Source organism: Mirounga angustirostris, unplaced genomic scaffold (assembly GCF_029215605.1).
Source record: "Mirounga angustirostris isolate CCGP_5_RB_7025 unplaced genomic scaffold, mMirAng1.0.hap1 SCAF_13, whole genome shotgun sequence".
Taxonomy (NCBI): domain Eukaryota; kingdom Metazoa; phylum Chordata; class Mammalia; order Carnivora; family Phocidae; genus Mirounga; species Mirounga angustirostris.
In genome coordinates, this window is record NW_026991721.1 from 95,254,072 (window position 1) to 95,280,726 (window position 26,655).

General features: G+C 42.6%; 1 protein-coding gene across 1 annotated transcript; it reads right to left on the reverse strand.

The window, feature by feature from the left end:
- Positions 1-415: 415 nt before the first annotated feature.
- On the reverse strand, positions 416-26,655 carry ARCN1 (archain 1). Its single transcript, XM_045894903.3, has 10 exons — positions 26,496-26,655; positions 18,961-19,224; positions 18,219-18,398; positions 17,883-18,088; positions 16,864-17,028; positions 11,985-12,150; positions 8,369-8,516; positions 7,935-8,043; positions 4,880-5,084; positions 416-2,142 (listed from the first exon to the last, which is right to left on the reverse strand). Exons 1-10 carry the CDS (start codon positions 26,496-26,498, stop codon positions 2,053-2,055), a joined length of 1,536 nt encoding a protein of 511 aa, XP_045750859.1. The 5' UTR covers positions 26,499-26,655; the 3' UTR covers positions 416-2,052.

Consider the following 26,655-nt stretch of genomic DNA (forward strand, 5'->3'; position numbering starts at 1 on the left):
TCCATCCCTCACCCCAGGATCACTTACTTCTTACCACTGCTGCTCTAATGGAGAAGAGAATGCTCTGAGACATCACCAATCATTGTTATTCTTTACAGATAAAGCCTCATGGTTCTGACTCTACAACTGCCCCTGACAAGAAATTAAGACCAGAAGTCTGTCTTAAGTAGCATCAAATTAAAAAACCCCACGGACTGGAGTACACGTGTACGTATACATATGTGTGTGCTCAGATGGAGAATACCCACGGAGGCACGATCCCTGTAATGTGGGGGAAGGCGATGAATACTCTCGGATAGAGATTCTTTGCTCTTAAAAAAAACATATCATTAATTTTTAAACTTAGATCCCATTACATCATCTCGAATCAGCAAGGAGACACCAAAGTATGAGAGAGCCAAGAGTCTAATAAACATTCATTTTATAATACTCTTTATTTGATTAAAGAATTTTCCTTCTTTGTGTACACTGGAATGTTATATTCCCTATGTATTTTACAGGGTTACAAAATGTCGCTCATTTTAAATATTACCCCAAAAGTAATTTCAGAAAAAAAAAAAGGTTGTGAAACTAAACAACTTTAAAAAAATCATATGGACAAGCAACTTTCAAACAAAACTGGATTAATAAGATTTCTTGCCTACTTAACTACATGACAGATTTCTTGTCCCAGTCCCCTTCCTCAAAAAAACCTCATGTGGAAACCAAGCCAGAGATAAGGATTCTTCCCTGATGCAGTTAAGGGAAAGGGAAAGGCCAGAAATTTCTTTGGCAAACAATTCCATCCACGGCCATCTGTGTGTGACTGCTTTGCTTCGAGGACAGTACACTCTTTGCAGGGGAGGCCTGATGTCGTCCCAAGTGGGAGTGGTCCTCTCCAGCCCAGCTGGAAGTGCAGCAGGTCACCTTGTCATCTGCCTCTCCGCCCCGCCTGGGGCTGTGGCCTAGCAGCAGCCGCAGCAACCCTACCAAGTGCAATACTGAGTTAGAAAGCCAACGCTGGGCTGGCTGATGTAGCCTTCTCCATTGCACAAGTAAGTGGATGAGAGGGGGCATGAGGACTCAACAAGAAGGGCTCAAGGGACGAAAAGGACGGACTTCGGAGACAGGAAAGACAGGAAAGGACTGAGAACACAGAGAAGAGCCAGGAAGGAGGAGGTGGTGAATTCAAGGACACGTGAGCGGGCTTTTATGTTTTAGCTGAAGTACCCAAAGTGCAGAGAACCAGAAGCTTGGGTAGCACCAGCAGCAGACAGGATTACCTGTGGATGGGAAAGCCCTCGCTGCACGTAACCATTCGCCTCTCAGGCATCTTGCAAGTGGGGGCTGTGCCATCAGAAAGCTGCTTCTCGGTGGTCTTTACTACTGGCACAAGAGGGATTCACAGTACTGTTCTAAACTGGAGGAACACAACTGAAGGAAAACAACGTGCAAGGGAATGGAGGGACAAGTGGACATAGGAAAAAGACAAAGTACATCCTTATCTGTTAACTTCTAGACATCATACCCCTTAAGCAGTTCACCTGTATAGTCCAAAGATCGAGGTTGGATTAGATCAACCAGTTCCCAGGAGTGCCCCTACATATGGATGATCCCAGTGCTTGACTGAAGGTATATAGAGAGAAAAACTGAAGGTAAAGGAAGGGAGTATGAAAGATTAAAATTTGCAAAGAAAACTTTTTAAAAATGAAGTATGAAATGTAACCGTATTTAGGGATTAAAACAAAGGAGCAACAATGAGGCAAAGGCAGAGAAGCTGTTTAACTGGGGAGCATTCTCTGGAGAACGTGCTTTCCTGTGCTGGCCAGTAAAATCTGCCAAAGAAATCAGCAGCCTTTCCCTTTATGTTTGTGTCTTTCTTTGCCAAAGAATGTCTCTGTGACACTTGAACACTGAGGGTGAGTTGAGGGTCCTTGCGCGCAGAGAATCGTGCATTGTACCAGAAAAAAAGGGTCTCCAGTGGCTTGTGGATTTGGAAAAAACTCTTCAGCCACTGTTGGCTTCTTCTTTATTAATTTGAAATATTTCCTTTCCGGTTCCCTCTTCTTGGTACTACAGGATTTCATACTTATCCACCAGGAAAGTGGTCTCTGTGGAAAACCTTACAGGGCTGTTTCCATCTACCTGGGTCACTTTGGTAACCTAGGGAAACAAACAAAGAGTGAGGTAAAGCAGGAGGAGAGCGAGTCTCCAAGGTGCTGGCTAAATTCTCAGGACAGAACAGATCAAATTCCCTTAAAGCAGTATTAAAAATAACTCAAAAACACTAAAAAAGTTCAATTCACAATTGTGCCTTACAGCATCACTCTTCTCCACCAACATGATTAACTTGCTTTCTAGACAGAAAAGACAACTGTTGGCATGAGACGTACAATGGTATCAAGTAAAAGATCTAGAATGAGTGGCCACTACCCAGGTCTGCCCCATAAAACCTATGAAGTTCACATTTTATCAGGCTGATCAATTAATATTTTGACCCAAAATGCAATATTCTTTTTTTTTTTTTTTTTTTTTTAAAGATTTTATTTATTTATTTGACAGAGAGATACACAGCGAGAGAGGGAACACAAGCAGGGGGAGTGGGAGAAGGAGAAGCAGGCTTCCCGCGGAGCAGGGAGCCCAATGTGGGGCTCGATCCCAGGACCCTGGGATCATGACCCGAGCCGAAGGCAGACGCTTAGCGACTGAGCCACCCAGGCGCCCCCCAAAATGCAATATTCTGACTCTTCAACTTAATTTGCCTGATTTGCTCTCCAAGTCTCACTAAGCTGCTCTATCACACTTATTTTCTAGATATGGCTGGGTCCTTCTTTGAGATCTTGTTTTTTCTTTTTAATTATAAATGTCTAGTTTAATGAACTACCTGCAACATTAATGTCTACAATGGCATTCACACAATGCTTGAACCACTGATTGTATTTTCTAATGAGGTTTTCAGAGAGTCCTCCTACTCTTCGAATTGTCCCAAACAGGAAAATGTACCCACTACTATCCCATGTCTTGGTTTCAAGCCATATTGGGAGTACACTCCCAATATTGATGGGCTTATGCCAATAACTGAGAGTGGAGAGAGAAGTGCTTTTTGGAATTATCCAACAGAGGAAGGAAAACTGTAACCTCCCAAGCACTTATAGGAGAGACAGAAACCATGTGGGAAGATAAGACAGTGCCACAAAAACAAGCAAATCAACAAGTCCGAGGGGAAAATTCGTAACATAAATTGGGTCCTTGTAATGCAACTTCAAAAACAAGACGAACAATGAGTTAAAAATAATGATCTAAAGAAACAGTTCACAAATACTCATTACTTTGCTTATCTAAAGGACCAGGTCTGCAAAAGAATTGGCTCATGATTATCTGTATTAATGAAGGGAAGCTGTAACGTAAATAATCCAAATATTGTGGGGTTTTAAAAAAGATTTTATTTATTTATTTATTTGAGAGAGGGAGAGAGAGCAAGAGCGAGCGTGAGCGCACATGAGTGGGGGGAAGAGCAGAGCAAAAGGGATAAGCAGACTTTGTGCTGATCATGGAGCCTGATTTGGGGCTCGATCTCAGGGTCCTGGGATCAAGGCACAGATCAGGCTCCCTGCTCAGTAGGGAGTCTGCTTCTCCCTCTCTCTCTCTGCCCCTCACCCCCACTCATGTTCTTTCTCTCCCTCTCTCAAATAAATAATCTTTAAAATACAAAAATAAATAAAAATAAAAACAAAACTTTCTTTCCATTCTTGGGTTCAAACCAAGTGACATATAAAAGGCATTACAAAACAAAACACAAACAAAAACTTAAAAATTTCAAAAATTAAAAAATAAAAGGCATTATAAAACCACAGGTTGGCTGTTTTGGTAAATGGCTTTTAAAATGTATGAGGGGCGCCTGGGTGGCTCAGTAGTTAAGCGTCTGCCTTCGGCTCAGGTCATGACCCCAGGGTCCTGGGATCGAACCCTGCATCAGGCTCCCTGCTCTGCGGGAGGCCTGCTTCTCCCTCTCCCACTCCCCCTGCTTGTGTTCCCTCTCTCACTGTGACTCTCTCTGTCAAATAATTAAAAAATCTTAAAAAAAATAAAATGTATGATCTTATTAAAAAAAATAGGCAACTAAGAAATAACAAATCTTGCACAATCCACAAATACCTTTGTTTTTTTTTTTAAAGATTTTATTTATTTGACAGAGAGAGACACAGTGAGAGAGGGAACAAAAGCAGGGGGAGTGGGAGAGAGAACCAGGCTTCCCGCTGAGCAGAGAGCCCCATGCAGGGCTCGATCCCAGGACCCTGAGATCATTACCTGAGCCGAAGGCAGACGCTTAACAACTGAGCCACCCAGGTGCCCCACAATCCATAAATACTTTTATATGTATTCAATTTCTTTACCTTGCCCAATCTAGAGAGGAAAACTGAGTTAAAACAGGAGAGGAATTTGACCAAGATCATACAATAGAGTCAATAATGGAATCCTCAGGGAACACCAATTTTTCTAATTTTTTTTTAAAGTAAGCTCTAGGCCCAACATAGGACTTAATAAACACATGACCCTGAGGATCAAGAGTCACATGCTCTACAGACTGAGCCAGTCAGGCGGCACCCCAGCTTTTCTGAGTTTTGATACCATGCTGTTTATCTGGCATCCATCTTACCACTTTCCCCGTATGTGATCTCAATTAAAAGGGGATACCTCAGGCACCTGAGTGGCTCAGTCGTTAAGCGTCTGCCTTCGGCTCACGTCATGATCCCGGGGTCCTGGGATCGAGCCCCGCACTGCGCTCCTGCTCAGCAGAAGCCTGCTTCTCCCTCTCCCACTCCCCCTGCTTGTGTTCCCACTCTTGCTGTGTCTCTGTCAAATAAATAAATAAAATATATATAAAAAGAGGGGGGGATACCTGTATGTTACAGTAGTTTCTTTTGGAGATGAAGGAGACTTGAACAGGGAAGAAGTCATTGGGCTGCCCAGCAATGCTGAACTCGAGGCTGCCGCTCTTATTTTTGGCATCAATCACTGGCAGGCACCACTCCAAAGTACTTCGTCGGCTGTCGTGTCGATACTCGCCATCAATCTCCCCAATCACCGGTGCGCCCACACCAGATCTGTCACGAGAAACACCTGTGTCACCTTAGTGGTCCAGAGCTGAAGAACTCTGCCAAGGAAAACCAGCCCTGAATTTGATTATGCTCCTCAGATTCTGCCCACTTTTTTATGGTCCTAGAAAAAAATGAGGCTCCCCTAATAACTTCAAGGTTCAAACAAAGTCCTAGCACCTTGGCCAAGGGTCTCACTCACTGCCTTCATATATATAGATACATGCGACCACAGATAACTGGCAGAGATATCCATGGGCTGCTCCAGCTTGTGGATTAAATCTGGACCTACCAGGGGACCAAGACTGACAAAAGTGGGATATATTTCCAAGAATTCTGCACCAAGGGTTTGTTGCCTTGTCAAGAAGGAATTTTAACATACTGCAGCTCCCCTTAGAGGTGACAATGGGGCGAAAAGAGTTGATAGTAGTGGTGCAAAACCTTATACATCACTATCTGGTTATTTAGAACGGAGATGAATTTGGGCCTTTGAGAAGATGTCTTCAAAAGATTTTGTTTCAAAACCTGTACTTGACGCCGGTGGGTCTGATTTATAATCCAGTAAGTGGACTTTCATATGATAAGTAAAAACACAATCACCCCTGCCCAGAATGTGAACATGATGGAAGAAAGAGATATTTAGCTGTCCTTAATCTGCCAGAGAACCAGGGCTAGTTAGGATGTACTTGGCACCCCCAAACATGGCTGACAGGCAGTGTCACCCACTCCTACACATTGCAAATTTACCATCTTTTCATTCACCAGTGCCATTCAATGCTTGTATTAGGGGCAGAGTAAATAAGGAAGACAAAGAGAAGAATTTAACGGTGATACAACATGATCAGCTCTTCCCTATCAATTCTATGGTCCCAGTGGTATATATGTTTCTTCTCTCTGCTCTTCTTCCAATTCTGATCTCTCAAATTTGATCAGTTCAAGACAAGAGGGTAAAATGTTGTGTAAGGAAGGGTCTCTTCTGGAGACTACTGCAAAAGTGAACTAAGACACAGGAAACCACCATAACCACAATTACAGGGTGGATGGAGAGGCCTAAAAATTGTGGCATCCTAAAAATAGCCTAGTAAAATAAATCTTGACAAAACAAAACCCACACCTGTCACCAACGCCCAAGTCCTACAATGGTTCAAGGCAGCCATCTATTGTTCTGAAAGAATAACCAAGCTGTGAAGAATTAAGAGGGCTACCCCAATAAAGGAGAGAGTGATAATAAAGCATATATATACATATATTTTAAAAGATTTTATTTATTTGACAGAGAGAGAGAGATAGCAAGAGCAGCAACACAAGCAGGGGGAGTGGGAGAGGGAGAAGCAGGCTTCCCACCAAGCAGGGAGCCCGATGTGGGGCTCGATCCCAGGACTCTGGGATCATGACCTGAGCTGAAGGTAGACGCTTAACGACTGAGCCACCCAGGTGCCCCTAAAGCATATTTTTAAAAATGGAAAATAAGAATGACGAAAAACCAGACCTGGCCATGTAAACGTCTGAATTATCAAAAAAGAAACAAAACTACAAGTTAAATTAATATCATTTTCTCTGCAATAATAACTAAGCAATATAACAGTAAAGATACACTAAGATACATACAATAAGATACACCACTTACTGGGTGTTCATAATTATACCCTGTACTTCATCATGGGGGGGCAGGTACTGAGAGGTAGAGGAGAGGAGCTGGATTCATTGGTGATATAATAATAGAGCACACTCACTGGAAGTGCTAGTGAGACAAACTTAAGGGAAAGAGTATTTCCAGATGATCCTAGAAAGAGGGGCTTTTAAGCACACATTAAAAACTTATTGGAACTAAAAAAAATAATAAAAATAAAAACTTACTGGAACTAACCTTCTGGGGGTGTTGGACATTTTCTTTTTTCTTTAAAGATTTTATTTATTTGAGAGAGAGAGAGAGAGAGCGAGTACATGAGAGGGGGGAGGGTCAGAAGGAGAAGGAGACTCCCTGCCGAGCAGGGAGCCCGATGCAGGACTCGATCCAGGGACTCCAGGATCATGACCTGAGCCGAAGGCAGTCGCTTAACCAACTGAGCCACCCAGGCGCCCTGGACATTTTCATTATGTTAATTGTGGTGACAGTTGCACAGGTATATACGTGTCAAAACTTATCAAACTGTACAACTTAAATATGTGTAGTTTATTGATGTTAGTTATACTCAATAAAACTTTTAGAAAATTTACGAAAACTAATGTAAATATGTTCTCCGGCAAGAATCAGTAGTTCCCTTGAAAACATACTCTCATCTTTAGCTGAAAGTTTCGAGAGCCAAGTGAAAGAGAAAAAATTCAGTCTGACAGATTCAATTTCTGACCTGCAAAACAAAACCAAGACTTTGGACTGAAAAGTGGCTCCTCCTTCTGGAAGTCTTCATTACTACAAGAACAAACACAGGTCCAACATCTGGAAACAGCTCTAGAACTACAACTGGCTTTAAGTTGGTTTTAAAAACAGTAAAATCCACTCCTTTTAGCGTGAACAGCTCAACACACTTTGACAAATGTATGTCATCTTGTAAACACCATCACAGTCAAGTCATAGAACATTTCCACTGTCCTCGAAAGTTCTCTTGTGCCCTGTTGCAGTCAACTGTCTTCCTCTCTACCTCCTGATTTCTGTTCCAAGAGTATTATGTTTTCCCAATGTCATATGAGCATATAGTATTGTGGGCTTTTGTAACTGGTTTCTTTTACAACTGGCCTTTTTAAGAAGCAGGTATCTCAGAGTGGATGGCCAACTAAGCGCTGCCTCCAAAACAAGGTCCAAAAGACTATTTCTATAAGCCCAGTACCAAAAAAAATGATTATGTGGGGGACACCACTTACGGAAGCGGGATGGTGATAATCACATCATTCAGTTCTAAATTATCTTCCTGTAGCTCATATTCTATGTTGACATCACAGCCATTTCCACTCTCTGAGGGCCAGCAATTAACTGAGAAAAAAAGCAAAGCAGGAATATTCAAATATTAGAAAAAGAGTGGAGAAAAGTTAAGATGGCAAATCAAAACGGATAGCTAGCTGCAGGCCTAAGACACCCTAATATAAACTATTATAAATAACAGTTTCAAAATTAAAGCTACTAAAAAACGAAAGCTCGTGATTAAAATACACAAAATGCAGTACTAAGCCCATTTTGAAAGAAAGTCATTTTGTCAAAAAGAATTTTGCTACGGCAATGAAGATAAGCATGTACAAGCCAGGGCTCTTTCTAGTTCTCAGTGCAGACTAGCTTAGTGGGACTGGCCAGAAGCACTTACTTGTCAGTGGAATAAAAGATTCTTCTGTGGTTTGTAGCCTCCACTTTAGCACCCCTACGTCACTGTTGACTGGAAATGACTTCTCTGGATTCTTCAAGCCAATTAGAGATTCTGCAGTGAAAAGTTTTTTATCCACGTTTGGATGGGTCTGAAATGGCAAGTAAAAGAAAACTTATGAGGTTCAGGCATAAGATAGGAAATAAAATCCCTCTGGTCTTACATGGTCCATAATCTAAACATCTAAAATAGAGTACCACGGGGTGCCTGGATGGCTCTGTCGGCAGTAGAGCACGCAACTGTTGATCTCAGGGTCTTGAGTTCAAGGTCCATGTGGGGTATAGAAATTACTTAAAAATAAAATCCTTAAAAAAATAAAATAGAGTACCTAAAAGAATGCCAATTCCTTTTGATGTGAAGAAAGATGTCCCAGGGCGCCTAGGTGGCTCAGGTGGTTAAGCGTCTGCCTTTGGCTCAGGTCATGATCCTGGGGTCCTAGGATCGAGCCCTGCATCCGGCTCCCTGCTCAGCAGAGAGCCTGCTTCTCCCTCTCCCTCTGCCTGCCTCTCTGCCTACTTGTGCTATCTCTCTGTCAAATAAACAAATAAAATCTTTAAAAAAAAAAAAAAAGATGTCCCTTCTTTAAAGACTTTAAGACATTTTAAAAATAGGAACTGGGGACACCAGAGTGGCTCAGTTCGTTGAGTGGCTGACTCTTGGGATTTCGGCTCTGGTCATGATCTTGGGGTCATGGGATCAGGCCCCGCATCTGGCTCTGTGTTCAACAGGGAGTCTGCTTGAGATTTTCTCCCTCCCTCTGTCCCTCACCACCAGCCCCCATGCCCTGCACTTGAGCATGTGCGCGCTCTCTCTCTCCAAAATAAATCAATAAATCTTTTAGGGGCATCTGGGTGGCTCAGTTGGTTAAACGTCTGCCTTCGGCTCAGGTCATGATCCCAGAGTCCTGGGATCAAGCCCCACATCAGGCTCCCTGCTCAGTGGGGAGCCTGCTTCTCCCTCTCCCTCTGCTCCCTGACTCGTGCTCTCTCTCTCACTCTGTATCTCAAATAAATAAAATCTTTAATAAATAAATAAATAAATAAAATCTTTAAAAAGTAACTTCAACTCTAAGGCATTTTGTTTGTAATCGAACAAGTTAATAATTTTGTAATTGAAAAAGCTGAAGACCTTTAACCAAGTCCTTTCTAAAAATACTTGACAGGAAGCAACATCATGGGAGGGCCAAGCAAGCCAAGTAGGAGACTACTGATCAGATGCCTGGGTCATATAGCAGTCCTGGCCTTACAGTCAGAAGGCAGAAGAGAGAAAAGCTCTGTGGAAAGTTTAGTTGCAATTTTGCCCAGAGCACTAAAGTTATTCAAACTCAGCCAGCTAAGATAGACTAATCTTTTATTTTATTTTTTTTAAAGATTTTATTTATTTATTCATGAGAGACAGAGAGAGGCAGAGGGAGAAGCAGGCTCCCAAGGAGCAGGGAACCTGATGTGGGACTCGATCCCAGAACCCTGGGATCATGACCTGAGCCGAAGGCAGATGCTTAACCATCTGAGCCACCCAGGCGCCCGATAGACTAATCTTTTAAAAAGAAGTCATATTAAGAGAGAAAAGGGAGGGGCGCCTGGGCGGCTCAGTCGGTTAAGCGTCTGCCTTCGGCTCAGGTCATAATCCTGGAGTCCTGGGATCAAGCCCAGCGATGGGGTCCCTGCTCAATGGGGAGTCTGCTTCTCCCTCTGCCCCTCACCCCACTCGTTCTCACTCTCACACACAAATAAATAAAATCTTAAAAAAGAGAGAGCGAGAGAGAGAGAAAAGGGAAAAGAAATAACTCCTGGACAATAGCCTACATATACTTTTTAAAAAATTTATATAGCCTACATAGGGGCGCCTGGGTGGCTCAGTCGTTAAGCATCTGCCTTCAGCTCAGGTCATGATCCCAGGGTCCTGGGATAGAGCCCCACATTGGGCTCCCTGCTCAGCGGGAGGCCTGCATCTCCCTCTCCCACTCCCTCTGCTTGTGTTCCCTCTCTCGCTGTATCTCCCTCTGTCAAATAAATAAATAAAATCTTAAAAAAAAAAAAAAAGAGCCAGCAAAGCTGTTGTCAAAACTATAAGCACTACTTCCAAAAGACAACTTTGTGCTGATTATGGGGGAAAAACAGACAAAAAAACATTCTTCCCTGAAAATGCTTTGTTCTTATAACAAGAAATACAAGATCAACCATTTAAATAAAGTGACAAAACAACTGTAATAATACAAAGAAGTTTCATACATATCCAGGTAGGAGGAACATACATATTTATTTTATAAGGATTTTTATTAAATTTTAAAAAATACCACTAGACATTGCCCTTCAGGGGCGCCTGGGTGGCTCAGTTGGTTAAGCTTCTGACATCAGCTCAGGTCATGATCTCAGGGTTCTGGGATTGAGACCCACCGCGGGCTTTGCACTCAGTGGGGTGCCTGCTTCTCTCCGTCTCTGCCCCTCTCCCTGCTCTCGTGCACACTCGCTCTCTCACTAAATAAATCTTTTAAAAAACTTTGCCATTTTTAAAAACTGTATTTCAAACAATATCCTGAATTATTTACTCTTTGCATAACAGAAACAAATAAGCATCTATCTGTATCTTTGTTAATGAGTATGAAGTCATTAATTTGATTTCAAAATGACCTTTCATTCAATTCCACTATTAAAAGTCTATTATACTACAGCTGCTGTCAGTTGCTCTCAACCCCCCTGGTAAGATATTTACTGTCTCAAGGTCTCCACTATATGTAATAAATTAACTTCTTTCCTAGGCATCTAGAATGGCACTAGTTCTATAAATTCATTTTCTTTTTTTTTTTTTAAAGATTTTATTTATTTATTTATTTGACAGAGAGAGAGACACAGCGAGAGAGGTAACACAAGCAGGAGGAGTGGGAGAGGGAGAAGCAGGCTCCCCGCAGAGCAGGGAGCCCGATGCGGGACTCGATCCCAGGACCCCGGGATCATGACCCGAGCCGAAGGCAGTCGCTCAACCAACTGAGCCACCCAGGCGCCCCTCTTTTTTTTTTTTTTTAAGATTTTTATTTATTTATTTGACAGAGAGAGACACAGCAAGAGAAGGAACACAAGCAGAGGGAGTGGGAGAGGGAGAAGCAGGCTTCCCGTTAAGCAGGGAGCCCGATGTGGGGCTCGATCCCAGGACCTAGAATCATGACCTGAGCCGAAGGCAGACACTTAATGACTGAGCCACCCAGGTGCCCCTATAAATTCATTTTCTATGTTCTGTGGTTCATATGAGAAACTCCAGTTGAGAAAGACTGTGCTAGTGCAGACAAATCGAAGTCGGGTTTTTTTTAAAGATTTTAGTTGAGAGTGAGTGAGCGCGAGAGCAAGAGAGAGAGAGGGCATGCGTGAGTGCACAAGCGGGGGGGACGGGCAGGGGGAGAAGGGGAAGCAGACTCCCAGCTGAGCAGGGAACCTGACACGGGGCTCGATCCCAGGACTCTGAGATCATGACCTGAGCTGAAGGCAGGCTCTTAACAGCCTGAGCCACCCAGGCACCCCAGACAAACCAAAGTCTTAATACTTCCTTACCCAAAGCCTCTACACACCTGTAGCTGCACCCCTTTCTTATCTTCATTTTCCACATGAAGACGAATTCGGCCAAATTTATCATCTGAGATCCTAAGCATGATCATGCCATGCAATTCCATATTCTGCAATCCTCCATCCCGTCCACAAGTCAGTGTGATCTTTTCCTCAATCTTCATGTGCACGCTGTAGAGAAAAAGTAATAAATTTGTTCATAAAGGTAGAAACCAGAATTCCCTTTCTCCAGGGTTTAATGGTGATTAGCCATCAGCAACGTATTTTAAGGTGCTGTTGCTGTATGTACAGAATTTAAAGCATTATACCCTTTTATCCCACAGACAAGTTCCCACCTGTGCAAACAATGTAATAGTTATTCACTGAAGAACTGTCTACAATACAAGTTTGGAAATAAATGTCCATCAATGGGGAACTGCTTAAATACATAAAGGTATATCCACAAAAATGAATACTAAGCAGTTGTGAAAAAAGAGGTAACAACTGAAAATGCTTTTCATTTGAAAATAATTTCAAAAATTAAAAAATTAAAATTATACCAGGAATACATTTATACCTTTTTATTTTTTTTATTTTTTCTTTTAAAGATTTCATTTATTTATTTGATAGAGAGAGACACAGCGAGAGAGGGGACACAAGCGAGGGAGTGGGAGAGGGAGAAGCAGGCTTCCCGCAGAGCAGGGAGCCCGATGCAGGGCTCGATCCCAGGACCCTGGGACCACGACTCGAGCCGAAGGCCCAACAACTGAGCCATCCAGGCGCCCCAATACTTTTTTAAGATGCTGTTAACATTTTATCCCACCATTTGTTTTATCATTTGCATACTCTCTAGAACTATTATTGGGTGTTTTTTTTTCCTGATCTGCTTACAGGCAGATTATACACATCATGGCCCTTTACCCCTGAACACTTCAGAGTACGTCTTGTGAAAATAGGGATATAGTCTCTTACTTAACCACAGTACTGTTATTAACTTCGCAAACTGACACTTTCTCTACTCTACCACCTATATGCTAATTCTGTCAGTTGACCTAGTAATGTGTTTTAAAGCAGTACAAGATCCCAGGGTGCCTGGGAGGCTCAGTTGGTCAAGTGTCCGACTCCTGATTTCGGCTTAGGTCATGATCTCAGGGTCCTGGAATCAAGACCTGCACTGGGCTCCGTGCTCAGTGCACAGTCTGCTTGGGATTCTCTCTCTCCCTCCCTCTGCTTCTCCCCTCACTCACGCATGTTCAGTGTCTCTTTCTATGAAATAAATAAATGGATAAAATCTTTAAAAGAAAAAAAAATAAAGTACAAGACCCAGTCTAGGATAAAGTATTACATTTAGCTTCATGTCTTTATAGCTTCAAATAAGGATATTCTCATCTCCAAAGTAAGTGAAAAAAGTAATTGGAAAATGTGTCTAGTATGCTACCACTTGTGTATAAGGAAAAAAGAAAAAGATATATATGTTTTTATTCACCTACATATAGACTATACTTCTCAGAAAGAAGAACTAGAAAACTAGTTAATAGTAGTTGCCTCCAAAACGAGAAACTTGCCTGGTGGGAGAAAGACTTTTTATTTTAATACTTTTGTTCCCTCTTAGATTTAATTAAATTAATTAATTAAGTAGGGAGGGTGAGGAGCAGAGGGAGGACAAGCAGACTCCACGCTGAGCACGAGCCCAACACTGGACTCAATCTCACGACCTAGAGATCACAACCTTAGCTGAAATCAAGAGTTGGACACTTAACAGACTGAGCCACCCAGGGGCCCCTGTAATACTTTTTGAACCTTTTAAATTTTGAACTATATGAATGTATAACCTAATAAGAAAAATAAGTAAAATAAAAAGTGCTACTGTTCTGGTCAATTACTAAGTACAATCTATCCATATTTTTTTACTAAAACTATTTTTAACTGGGTGAACTGCACACACTAAGAAGATTATTCTGGCATCCTACTTTGTTACAACATGTAAGTCTTCCCAGAAACAAAGGCGTATGATACACAAGACCATAAAGGAGTGTATCTTTTTTTTTTTTTTAAAGATTTTATTTATTTATGTGAGACAGAGAGAATGAGAGACAGAGAGCATGAGAGGGAGGAGGATCAGAGGGAGAAGCAGACTCCCTGCCGAGCAGGGAGCCGATGTGGGACTCGATCCTGGGACTCCAGGATCATGACCTGAGCCGAAGGCAGTCGCTTAACCAACTGAGCCACCCAGGCACCCCAGGAGTGTATCTTAAAATAATGCAGGGTCGGGGCACCTGGGTGGCTCAGTCAGTTCAGCCTCCAACTCTTGGTTTCGACGTGGCTCATGATCTCAAGGTCATGAGATCGAGCCCCACACTGGGCTCCACACTGAGCAGGGAGTCTGCTTAGGATTCTCCCTCTCTGCCTCTGCCCCCTCCCCCGCTCACACAGGGTCTCATTTACTTTCACAAGAGTTTGCTCCATGTTCAAGAAATATTTCGGGGGCGCCTGGGTGGCTCAGTTGGTTAAGCGACTGCCTTCGGCTCAGGTCATGATCCTGGAGTCCCTGGATCGAGTCCCGCATCGGGCTCCCTGCTCAGCAGGGAGTTGCTTCTCCCTCTGACCCTCCCCCCCGCTCATGCTGTCTCTCTCTCATTCTCTTTCTCTCAAATAAATAAATAAAATCTTTAAAAAAAAAAAAAAAAAGAAATATTTCGGAGCGCCTGGGTGGCTCAGTCGTTAAGCGTCTGCCTTTGGCTCAGGTCATGATCCCAGGGTGCTGGGATCGAGCCCCACATCGGGCTCCCTGCTCTGCGGGAAGCGTGCTTCTTCCTCTTCCACTCCCCCTGCTTGTAAAGAGTCTCAAGCCCTCTCTAATACATAATGGTTTCCAACATCTTTTTAAAACAGTGTCAAGCCTCTGTCTCACTCAAAGCAACCACTAGGAACAGCACGGGAGCTTCAGTGATTTCAGAGATTTCTCTCAACGTAATTCTGTTCATCTCATACAGAACAGGACATACAAAATACTCTTATGCACACCCGATACAAGTATCCTCTCAGACTCACCTTTCACTTGACCCCAAAACCATCAGCAACAGTAAAGTCTGGGCTTCAAGACAAGAAATCTGAGTCATGCATATGTGAACTTGGTAACTAAAAATGTTATGAACCAGTCCTAATGTAAGAGACAAATCAAAATATTCTATACTCAGGATGCCTGGGTGGCTCAGTCAGTTAAGCATCTGCCTTTGGCTCAGGTCATGATCCCAGGGTCCTAGGATCAAATCCCGCATTGGGCTCCTTCTTCAGCAGGGACCCTGCTTCTTCCTCCGCCTGCCGCTCCCCTTGCTTGTGCTCTCTCTGACAGATAAATAAAATCTTAAAAAAAAAAAATTGGGGGCACCTGGGTGGCTCAGTTGTTAAGCATCTGCCTTCGGCTCAGGTCCTGATCCCAGGGTCCTGGGATTGAGCCCCGCATTGGGCTCCCTGCTTGGCGGGGAGCCTGCTTCTCCCTCTCCCACTCCCCCTGCCTGTGTCCCCTCTCTCGCTGTGTCTCTCTCTGTCAAAATAAATGAATTAAAAAAAAAAAAAAATTCTATACTGGGTTCAAGTACTGAAAACGCAAAAGATAATACGTTAATTTGCTGTGAAAGATACTTATAAATTTTGTATTAAAGACTGGTTCCCCTTAAAGTTTACTTAAAAGAAAACTTGCCAAAATACAGTGCAGAGGCCACCACTGCTCTACCCTCTAATTCAAATCCACTTTAAGAGACCAGGCACACACTAGGCACAAAGACAAGTTACTTTTATTTTTTTTAAAGTTTTTATTATTTTTTTATTTAAATAAAGTTTTATTTATTTAAGTAATCTCTACACCCAACATGGGGCTCGAACTCACAATCCCAAGATCAAGAGTCGCATGCTCCACCAACTGAGCCAGCCAGGCACCCCAAGACAAGTTACTTTTAAATTCAGCCAGCACACTGGGGTGCCTGGGTGGCTCAGTTGGCTAAGTGTCCGACTCTTGATTTCAGCTCAGGTCATGATCTCAAGGTCGTGAGACTGAGCCCCACACGACCCCATGTGGGGCTCTGCACTAAGCGGGGAGTCTGCTTGAGAGTCTCTCCTTCTCCCTCCGCCCTTCCCCACGCTTGTGCACATGCACTCTCTCGCTCATAAAATCTTAAAAAAAAAATTCCCTCTCCCTTTGTATCCCTCCACGCACACGCTCTAAAAACAAAAACAAAAACAAAAACTTAGCCAGCACAGAGTTAATAAAAGGTAAGTTCTAAACTCCATAAAAAATAAATAGCTGGGGCGCCTGGGTGGCTCAGTCGTTAAGCGTCTGTCTTCGGCTCGGGTCGTGATCCCAGGGTCCTGGGATCTAGCCCTGCATCAGGCTCCCTGCTCAGCGGGAAGCCTGCTTCTCCCTTTCCCGCTTCCCCTGCTTGTGTTCTCTCTCTCTCTGTCAAATAAATAAAATCTTAGGGGCGCCTGGGTGGCTGTCATTAAGTGTCTGCCTTTAGCTCAGGTCAGGATCCCAGGAGCCTGGGATCGAGCCCCGCATCGGGTTCCCTGCTCGGCGGGAAGCCTGCTTCTCCCTCTCCCACTCCCCCTGCTTGTGTTCCCTCTCTCGCTGTGTCTCTCTGTCAAATAAATAAAATCTTAAAAAATAAAATAAATAAGTAAATAAAAGAAAATAAAATCTTAAAAAAAAAAGAAAAGGAAAGAAATAGCTGAGAGCCCCCAATCATGGGAAACGGGGGGAAAAAAAAGACCCCATGTTAAAATCTAGGATATACTCTAAGTCTTTTAAATCTGGAAAAATTAAAAGATACACAAAAAATTTGTAATGCACTAAAATAAACATTTCTACACATTATGTGATCTGTTCTTACTGAAAAAGTTACTGGTTACCTCTCCATATTAATGGGTGGAGCATGCACTTTGGTAGCTTCAGAAGTACGCTTGCTCATATTAGAGGACATGATAGTTTCACCTTCAGATTTCAATTTGTCCACAAAATTATCTACTTCCTTCCCTTTGGCTCCAAGTTTCAAAGCCTTGCTGGGACCTGAAGGCCTAAGTGGAAGAATAAGAAATAATAAAATAAGAAAAACATCAGGTCATCATCCCAGAAAACATTAATTAATAACCTCATAGCATTCAAGCTTTCCCTGAAACTGTTCTTTAAGAATATGAAGAACTCAAGGGGAAAAACCCAAGCATCCTAGGGTTTAGGGGAGCACCAGACTATTCCCTGCCCAAACTGACAGCTGAGTCACAATAATATGTAAACTTCAGATGCCTGAGTGGCTCAGTTAAGCGTCTGCCTTCAGCTCAGGGGCCTGGGATCGAGTCCCGCATCGGGCTCCCTGCTCAGTGGGAAGTCTGCTTTTCCCTCTCCCCCTCCCTGCTGCTCATTCTCTCTTTCTCGCTCTCTCCTTCTCTCTAATAAATAAATAAAATTTAAAAAAAAATACATAAGCTTCAAGGACCTAAACACCAAAGGTACATTTATATAAGCATGCGTGATCAGATGAAAACTTTGTAATTTCCAACCTGATAAATATACCTGTGCATAAACAAACTCTTGCATATACTTTTAGGTAGTTCACAGATTCTCCCAGAAATCCATTCACACCAAGATTAAAAAAATCCATGTTCCATAAACAGTTAAATATCCCCTCTTCTCCCAAAATAAAGCAACTCTCGTGGTATCATTTATAAAAGAAACCTCTTTTACATAAAAAATCCCCCACCACATTCAGATTTCTCCTTCATACCTTTATTATGTAGCCAAATTTAATATTACATCTTACTTCATCAAGTCACTCATTATTTTCCACTTGCCCAGAAATCAGCTATCCCTCCAAAATACACACATCCAGCCTTCACCGGCCACTCTAGGGTTGCTGGTGATACACTGAATTTACCTGGCTGGCGCAGGTGCCACTTTTGGTTTATCAGTTTCAATGATAGTCTCTGTGATCATGGCAGCTGTGCTGCCTCCAGATACTGCAGAGCTTCCAAATCCTCCAAATCCTGGTGCTTTTTTGCCCTGTCTCTCTGCATCTCTTCGGGCCTGTTGTAATTCCTTCGCTTTACGCCGCATCTCAGCCTTGGCTTCACGTTCTTGAGTCTACAAAAAGAGACATCAGTGGATGTGGCTTTGAGTACAGTCTATACTAGCAAATGAGAACAGGGAAACAGTAAAGCCTAAAAGAAAGACACACAAACAAAAAGTCCCCAAAAAGACTCTATTTATTTACCTCTCTAACTGCTCTGAACACCTTTTCCTCATGAGAATCCATTTCCGTGAAGGTTCTGATCTGTGCCAGGTTAACATTCTCCCGGTATCCCAGGGCAACAATTTCATCAAAAGCAAAAATTAAATCAAAACAGTGCTCTGATATCTCATTCTCCTCTAGGGCTCGGCAATACTCAGGGATCTAATCGTGGGCAGCAATGGAAAAGAAAGATTTAAAAGTTATCAGCATTTATGTTTCCCAAGTCTTATCCTTTAAAATACACAAATTTCAAATAAAATAAAATACACAAATTTCAGCAAAACCTCTGAATCCCTTTGTTAGCTCCGCTCCTCTTTCTTTTAAGCAAGACTTTGGCATAAAGAGAGAGAGAGAGAGAGAGAGAGTGTGTGTGTGTGTGTGTGTGTTTGGCATAAAGAGTGTGTGTATTATCTATATCAATAAGCCTTACCTAATGAATATTATCTAAAAATATGGGCAAACAAGTGTCAGAACCACAAAAACAGACCGAAGCAACTGCTTAAGAAAACGAAAGGTCAGTTTGCACATTCTCTTTTGGGATACTTAGAGTCTAGGAGGGCACACAGTGTCAGCTGAATGAATAAGGAACTGTAACAATAAACTGCTGGGGTGGGGGCATGCAGCATGCAAACTGATAAGCATCAGCTGCTTTGGGGAAAAAATAGTTTCACAGTGAAAATTTAAAGCAGAAAACTATGACCCACAATTACAAAAAGACTCTTACCACTCTTGAGAAAAGCCTTAGGGTCTCCAGATCTTCTAAGATGTTACTGTTTTTGGTAGTGATCAGCACCATGTACAGTTTCTCCATAGGCTGGTAGACATATCTTACACTCTCTGTTTCAACAAATGTATGTTGTTTTCCAGTGTTCATGAGCTTTGGAAAAGCTGCTAACAAGCCCTCAATCCGAGTTCGGGTCATCTCCACAAACTGTCGAGAAACAATAGCCTTTCCTGCTTTCGTGCAGACGGCTGCTGCCAACAGCACCTGCCAGGAACATACGTCTAAGTAAGTACTAATTATTTCTTCACATCTGTTTTCTTAGCATCCTCAGATCTTCCACAGAATGACACACACAGTTACTTAGTGATACGACTATTAGAATGCTGATTTTCAAACTCTACTTCATTGCTCTTTTAATTCCAGTACATAATTCATAAAATAAAGCTACGCTGGAGCAAAATGGAACTATCAGTCCTATTTTTCAATAACCTACCTTAAGAAAAACTTAGTTAAAAAAAAAAAAAAAGCAAAACTTTTGCCAAGTCTACAAATACATTTGTTAACAGATATCCTATGACTCAGAAATGGGTTGCTTTCTGCTTTGGCAGACCCATAAAAAATAGTTCAAACTTTTTCTAAGAACAGAAATCTCCACAGTGAAAAGAGAGGTCTGACCAGGCAGATTAAAGGTTTATACATAAGCCGCTGACCTTTCCTTTCTTTTTTCCTAGAACACGGAACTAATCTAATCTGTATCTTTTGTTCTTTGATTAATAACCCCATCCCACGCTATCCTACCTCTACATATGTAAACAATCTATAAAATGAAAAACTAAATGACTCAATGTTTCACACAGGTTTGACACTGGTCAATGATCAAGACCAACAGCCTTTTTTCATAGTCTGGCATTCATTAAACAAAACCAAGTACCAGGGGCGCCTGGGTGGCTCAGTCAGTTAAGTGTCTGCAGTTGGCTGAGGTCATGATGCCAGGGTTCTGGGATCCAGCCCCACACTGGGCTCCCTGCTTGACCAGCCTCTCCCTCTCCCTCTGCCACACCCCCTGCCTGTGCGCTCTCTCTCTCTCAAATAAAGAAATAAAATCTTACAAGCACCAAAGGAAGAACAAGAGACCTCAATGCCATTAGCAGGGGAGTAAGAAAATTAAGTACAGTGTTAATCTTCTCTGCAGTGCAGGAGCCCCAGAATTCACAAATACAAATAACATTTTGGAAGCCTCAATGCTACGATACCACCTCTGAAATATCAACATCCCACTGGTCAGGCTTCTCAGCTTTACAGACATCTGTCCTCTACAGGTAAGCAACTTGAAGAAAAAACAAGTTAGTCAATTTAAATATTCTTATAGTCTAAGTACATCAAAACAGTTCTATAATAATTATAGGAGAACACAATGTCCTTATCCATCGAGAATAGGTAATTAGGTATTTGGGAGATAATTACCATCATGTTTATTTCCAAGCAGTTAGGTAAAAACAATTTATATTGGAAAAGCGATCTATATCTTATACAAATAATTTCCCTCTATCAAATGGATTTTTATTTTTTACTACTATCAACTCTACACTGAAATTTAATTACCTCAGCTTAAAGTCACTTTTATGCTGCATAGAATTAAAAAGTTTTTAGCTGTTCCCATAAGCAACCTGAGGTGATCTCTGAAAATGGTTCACTATTCACTTGACCCAGACAACCCTAAAAAATCATGCAAATCAAGAGGTTCAAATCCTTGTGTTCACTTTAAGAACACATGTGAAACCTTCCAGGCCATCAAGGGTATGTATATCTGAGAGCCACCAAGTATCTGAAGGATGTCACTTTACAGAAGCAATGTGTGCCATCCTGTCACTATAATGGTGGAGTTGGTAGGTGTGCCCAATCCAAACAGTGAGGCTGGACACAAGGTTGGTGGCCCAAAGAGTGCTGAATTTTTACTGCAAATGCTTAAAAATGCAGAGAGTAATGCTGAACTTAAGGATTTAGACATAGATTCTCTGGTCACTGAGCACATCCAGTTGATCAAAGCCCCCAAGACGCAGCAAGAATGTAACAGAGCTCATGGTTGGATTTACCCAGACATGAGCTCTCTCTGCCCCACTGAGATGATCCTTACTGAAGAAGAGGACACTGTTCCTAAACCGTAAGAGGAGGTTGCACAGAAGAAAAAGATATCCCTGAAGAAACAAAGACTTATGGCCTAGAAGTAAATTCTGCATAAAATAAATGCAAATAGGGGCACCTGGGTGGCTCAGTCGTTAAGCATCTGCCTTCGGCTCAGGTCATGATCCCAGGGTCCTGGGATCAAGTCCTACATCGGGCTCCCTGCTCCGCGGGAAGCCTGCTTCTCCCTCTCCCACTCCCCCTGCTTGTGTTCCTGCTCTCGCTACGTCTCTCTCTGTCAAAAAAATAAATAAAAAAAACTTTAAAAAAAGAAATTCAATTTCACATTTATTTTTATCATAGGAGGTTCATGTTTCAACCATCTATATATTTCTGGCAAAAAGAAATGTTTTTAAATAAAAATGTCATCACTGTTTCAGCTTACGCCATGACAAGCAGCTAAGTCTCTGTACTGGTCAATGAAGGCTTACATGACACTATGTCCAAAGAAGGTAAGATTTTTGCCCCAAAATTATCCCTGAGAAAATAGCTGTACTGCATGAAAACTTGTTCATAGCAGCATTATTCATAATAATGAAAATAAGCTAAAAAGTGAAAACCCAAAAGTCCACAGACTGATGAATGGATAAACAAAATGTGGTCTACCCATACAATGGAATAGTACCCAGTCATAAAAATAAGTGAAGAACATGGATGAACTTTGAAAATATTGTGCCAAGTGAAAGATACTAGACACAAAAGGCCACATCTTATGTGATTCCATTTATATGAAATATCCAGAATAGGAAAATCCAGAGAAGAAAGTAGATTAGTGGTTGCCAGAGGCTGGGAAAGGGAAATGAGGAGGGACTGCTAATGAGTACGGGGTTTCTCTTTGTGGTTATGAAAATGTTCTAAGCTTAGATAGTGGTGATGGTTGTACAACTCTGTGAATGTACTAAAACATCTACTGAATCATGTAATTTAAAAGGCTAAATTTTATGGTATGTGAATTATATCTCAATTAAAAATAAAAAGGAAGGCGCCTGGGTGGCTCAGTTGGTTAAGCGACTGCCTTCAGCTCAGGTCATGATCCCAGGGTCCTGGGATTGAGTCCCACATCGGGCTCCCTGCTCTGCGGGAAGCCTGCTTCTCCCTCTCCCACTCCCCCTGCTTGTGTTCCCTCTCTCGCTGTGTCTCTCTCTGTCAAATAAATAGGTAATGATCTCAGGGTCTTGGGATCGAGCCCCGTGTCAGGTTCCCTGCTCAGTGGGGAGTCTGCTTCTCCCTCTCCCTCTGCCCCTCCCATTAAAAAAATTATGCTTTGATTAACTGGGGGATTTGAGTATGTAAAGATGAAGAAACAGTGGGGTAAAATATCAAGACCTAAGCAGGAAAACTCTGAGACTCTCTCTGAGTCATTCCATTATACAAATACAAGCAAAATAAGGCTCCCAAAGTAGGACCAAAGTGCCCCACTTTAAGTATGGCAATAAATTCCCAAGACACCACAATCAGAGGGTTCACAAAGCTGACACAGGTTTCTATGCACTATGTTATTCATGTCACCTCTGGAACATACAGTCACCTCTAAACAAGATAAATTTAACCTATTCTAAATTAATATTCATTTTCTTAAATGCCTTAAAATAATAAAGCTTCCCTTCACATCAGTGTTTGCCAATGTTTAAAAATTATTAAAATACAGTATACACTAAAAGGTAAGTTAATTTTTCCAACTATAATTTGATCTGATTTTCTTTGGGGAAGAGTAAGTATATTCTCTATAAAGTTGTTTTATTTATTTTTTACATTTTTAGAAAAGAACATTTGGACCTAACAGGACCCTTCAAGAGCCCCTGATTGTTTTTTATAGATGTAGATACTGAGGGGGCCGAAAAGCTAGATCTCTCCAGGATTATTAAAAAAAAAAAAAAAATCCAGGGCGCCTGGGTGGCTCAGTCGTTAAGTGTCTGCCTTTGGCTCGGGTCATGGTCCCAGGGTCGTGGGATCGAGCCCTGCATCGGGCTCCCTGCTCAGCGGGAAGCCTGCTTCTCCCTCTCCCACTCCCCCTGCTTGTGTTCCCTCTCTCGCTGTGTCTCTCTCTGTAAATAAATAAATAAAATCTTAAAAAAAAAAAAAAATCCCCTAAGTTGAGCTTTGTCAAACAACTTTTCTTTCAATAATACTTACAACCATTTGAGTATATCATCATTTGTGTTTGGATTAAATAACTCTTCTACCCAGATTTAACTACATTAATCAGAAAGTTCTTTGAGTAAAGAAACCTAAAGAATTAGGTTTCTGGGGTGCCTGGGTGGGTCAGTCGTTAAGCGTCTGCCTTCGGCTCGGGTCATGATCCCAGAGTCCTGGGATCGAGCCCCGCATCGGGCTCCCTGCTCGGAGGGAAGCCTGCTTCCCCCTCTCCCATTCCCCCTGCTTGTGTTCCCTCTCTCGCTGTGTCTCTCTCTGTCAAATAAATAAATAAAATCTTTAAAAAATAAAAAAATAAAAATAAATGTATTAAGACAGAGAACTGATTATAATACTAACAAATGTTAAGAAAATAAGAACATGGGGGCACCTGGCTGGCTCAGTCAGTGGAATGTGGGACTCTTGATCTCAGGGTTGTGGGTTTGAGCCCCACGCTGTGCGTAGAGATTGCTTAAAAATACAACCTTTAAAAAATAAAAAGAAAGAAAATAAGAACATTTTCATTAATTTGCAGAAAACTAGAAAAAAGATCAAAAGATGCCCTGTTTTAATTAAAAGATTTTATTTATTTGACAGAGAGAGACACAGCGAGAGAAGGAATACAAGCAGAGGGAGTGGGAGAGGGAGAAGCAGGCTTCCCAGGGAGCAGCGAGCCCGATGAGGGGCTTGATCCCAGGACCCTTGGATCATGACCTGAGCCGAAGGCAGACGCTTAAAAGACTGAGCCACCCAGGCGCCCCTGTTTTGTTTTTTTAAAGATTTATTTGAGAGAGAGAGAGAGAGAGCACATGCAGTGGGGAGGAGCAGAGGGAGAAGGAGAGAGGATCCTGAAGAGACTCCACACTGAGCACAGAGCCTAACTCAGGGCTCAATCTCAGGACACCGAGATCATGACCCAAGCAGAAACCAAGGGTTGGACACTTAACCAACCGCACTACCTCGGCGTCCCCACCTGAAACTGTTAACATTGTGTGTCAACTTTAAAAATGTGAAATAAAGGGAAAAAAAAACCACACACACACACCATTTATATACTGATATGTGCAATTTACTCTGAAATGCATTTAGAAAAAGATGAAGAGAGGGCTGGCTCTCTGGTTAAATGAGTGATAAAACAACTATAGTGAAATGTTATAGAATCTAGCTACTGGTCATATGGGTGTTCACTGTGAAGCTGTTTCAACTTTTCTAGATGTTTGAAAAATTTATAATAAAATGTTGAGGGAAAATCAACTTTCAGAAGTTTTACTTATTTATTTTTTAGGTAGGTTCCAGGCCCAATGTGGGGCTTGAATTCACCACCCTGATATTAAGAGTCGCATGCTCTACCGACCAAGCTAGCCAGACGCCCCAACTTTTAGAAGTTTTCATACAAGGGCACCTAGGTGGCTCAGTCGTTGAGTGTCTGCCTTCGGCTCAGGTCGTGATCCCGGGGTCCTGGGATCGAGTCCCGCATCGGGCTCCCTGCTCCGCGGGAAGCCTGCTTCTCCCTCTCCCACTCCCCCTGCTTGTGTTCCCTCTCTCGCTGTCTTTCTCTCTGTCAAATAAATAAAATAAAATCTTAAAAAAATTTTTTAAATAAAAAAATTATTAAAAAATGCATATTTATATATGACACAACTATATGTATATGCATACATGTCCAAATGACATGCAAAACATATTTTATGCTTATTACTCAACACCTAGGGCTTTATCATCTCTCAGTTACCAATGAATTAAAAATATTAAGTTTCAAGAACTTTTCAACAAACAAGATTTTTGTAAAGATTGTATTTGATTTATATAATACAAGGCTTTAATTTTGCTATTAAAATTATAATATGCTCCAAAATGCACTACAAATACAACCAGGATGTAAACAGGAAAGGAGTTAAAAAATCACTATCCAAATACTGAGCCTCCTAGTGGAAATGAACAAAGGAGTTTTTGGAAAGTTTATGTCCAACAGTAAAGTTTTGTGAGGCAAACAGTCTGGATGCAATTTATTTGCCTGAAGCTGAAAACAAAAATCTTTCAGTGGCTGAAAGACCAAGCATGAATCCCACCCCACCACCATCCAAGTTCTCGTCTGAAAAGGTTGTCAGCAGAACTTATTATGATTGGCAGCAAATTATACTGTCATCTCAAGTATGTAGGAAGATGCTTTAAATCAATTATTAATCTATTAACTAGAGAATAAAAAAAAGTCCTTCAAAAGATTGAAAGGCATAAAAAATGACTAGCTCTTTTGAAACCAAAGAATTTCTCCTACTTCATAAATACCCACAAACTGTAGTGATAAAGCAAGATTTAGTGGAGTCAGCATTGTGTTTTGTCCGTCCCACCCTCACACACATTAATTTTCTCCATCTCTACCACAGATGAGAACACAAGGATTCCGCAAGTGAAGGCAAGTAACAGGTCGCCGGGTATAACCCCTTCTTACTCCTCCTCCTCTTGTGAGACTTCTGATTACAATATGCCACCAACACCTCTGACTTCACCCGAACAAGTTTCAAGTTCCTTGAAAACAAAGTCTGTGCTATTGCTCGCTCACCTTTTCCCAATGCTCCATACACCGCACATACTCATAACTGACAAATGGACACACCCAAATTCTGTAGTAGTGGAAGGTTTCAGGGACACCTGGGTCCTACAAATTAGTGTTAGAAGTTACTCCCTCCTGTTCTATGCCTCCGTTCGAACTTTCCTTTATATCCCCCTTCCGAATAAACAGAAGTCCTCAACACTAATGGATTTGGAGTATCACGGGCCTCCCAAACACCGGGGATGAGAGGAGAGCTGATTCCCTGAGAAAGGGAGCCCCCCAACAGAAGCCCAACCGGCCGAGACCGGCGCCCACGAAACCCGCCGGACGCTAGCGCCGAGGTGCGAGGTCTGCAGCGCGAGGGTCCGAGCCACACCACTACGAGGTTCTCGAGCGGCAAACACCCCGGGCCCAGCAGAGGAGGGTGCCCAGCTGGGTGGGGGGGAAGGGGTGTGGGCGCAACGGGAGAGGGACTGCAGGCAGGTCCCTCGGATCTCCCGGGCGGTCGGGCCCAGGACGAGGAAGGCCACACTGCTCGCCGAGCCCCGAGGGAAGCGCCCGGCTCCGGGCCCTCGGGGCGGGACTCCTCGGCCCCAGCACCAGGCCGTCCGGCAGGCAGAGCGGCCGACCGAAGCCGGACCCTGGGAATTCGGCCCGGCTCGGATCTTACCATGGTGAGGACGCTGGGGGGATTCACCCGCGCTTCCCGTTCCACTGGGGCTGGGGTCAGGGGAAGGGGAGCACCGGTCGCTCTGGACCTGCTGCCCCCCTGTCAGGAGCCGCTACCGCTTTGCCTCTTGGCAAGATGGCGGCCTCGAGCCACGTCTCCA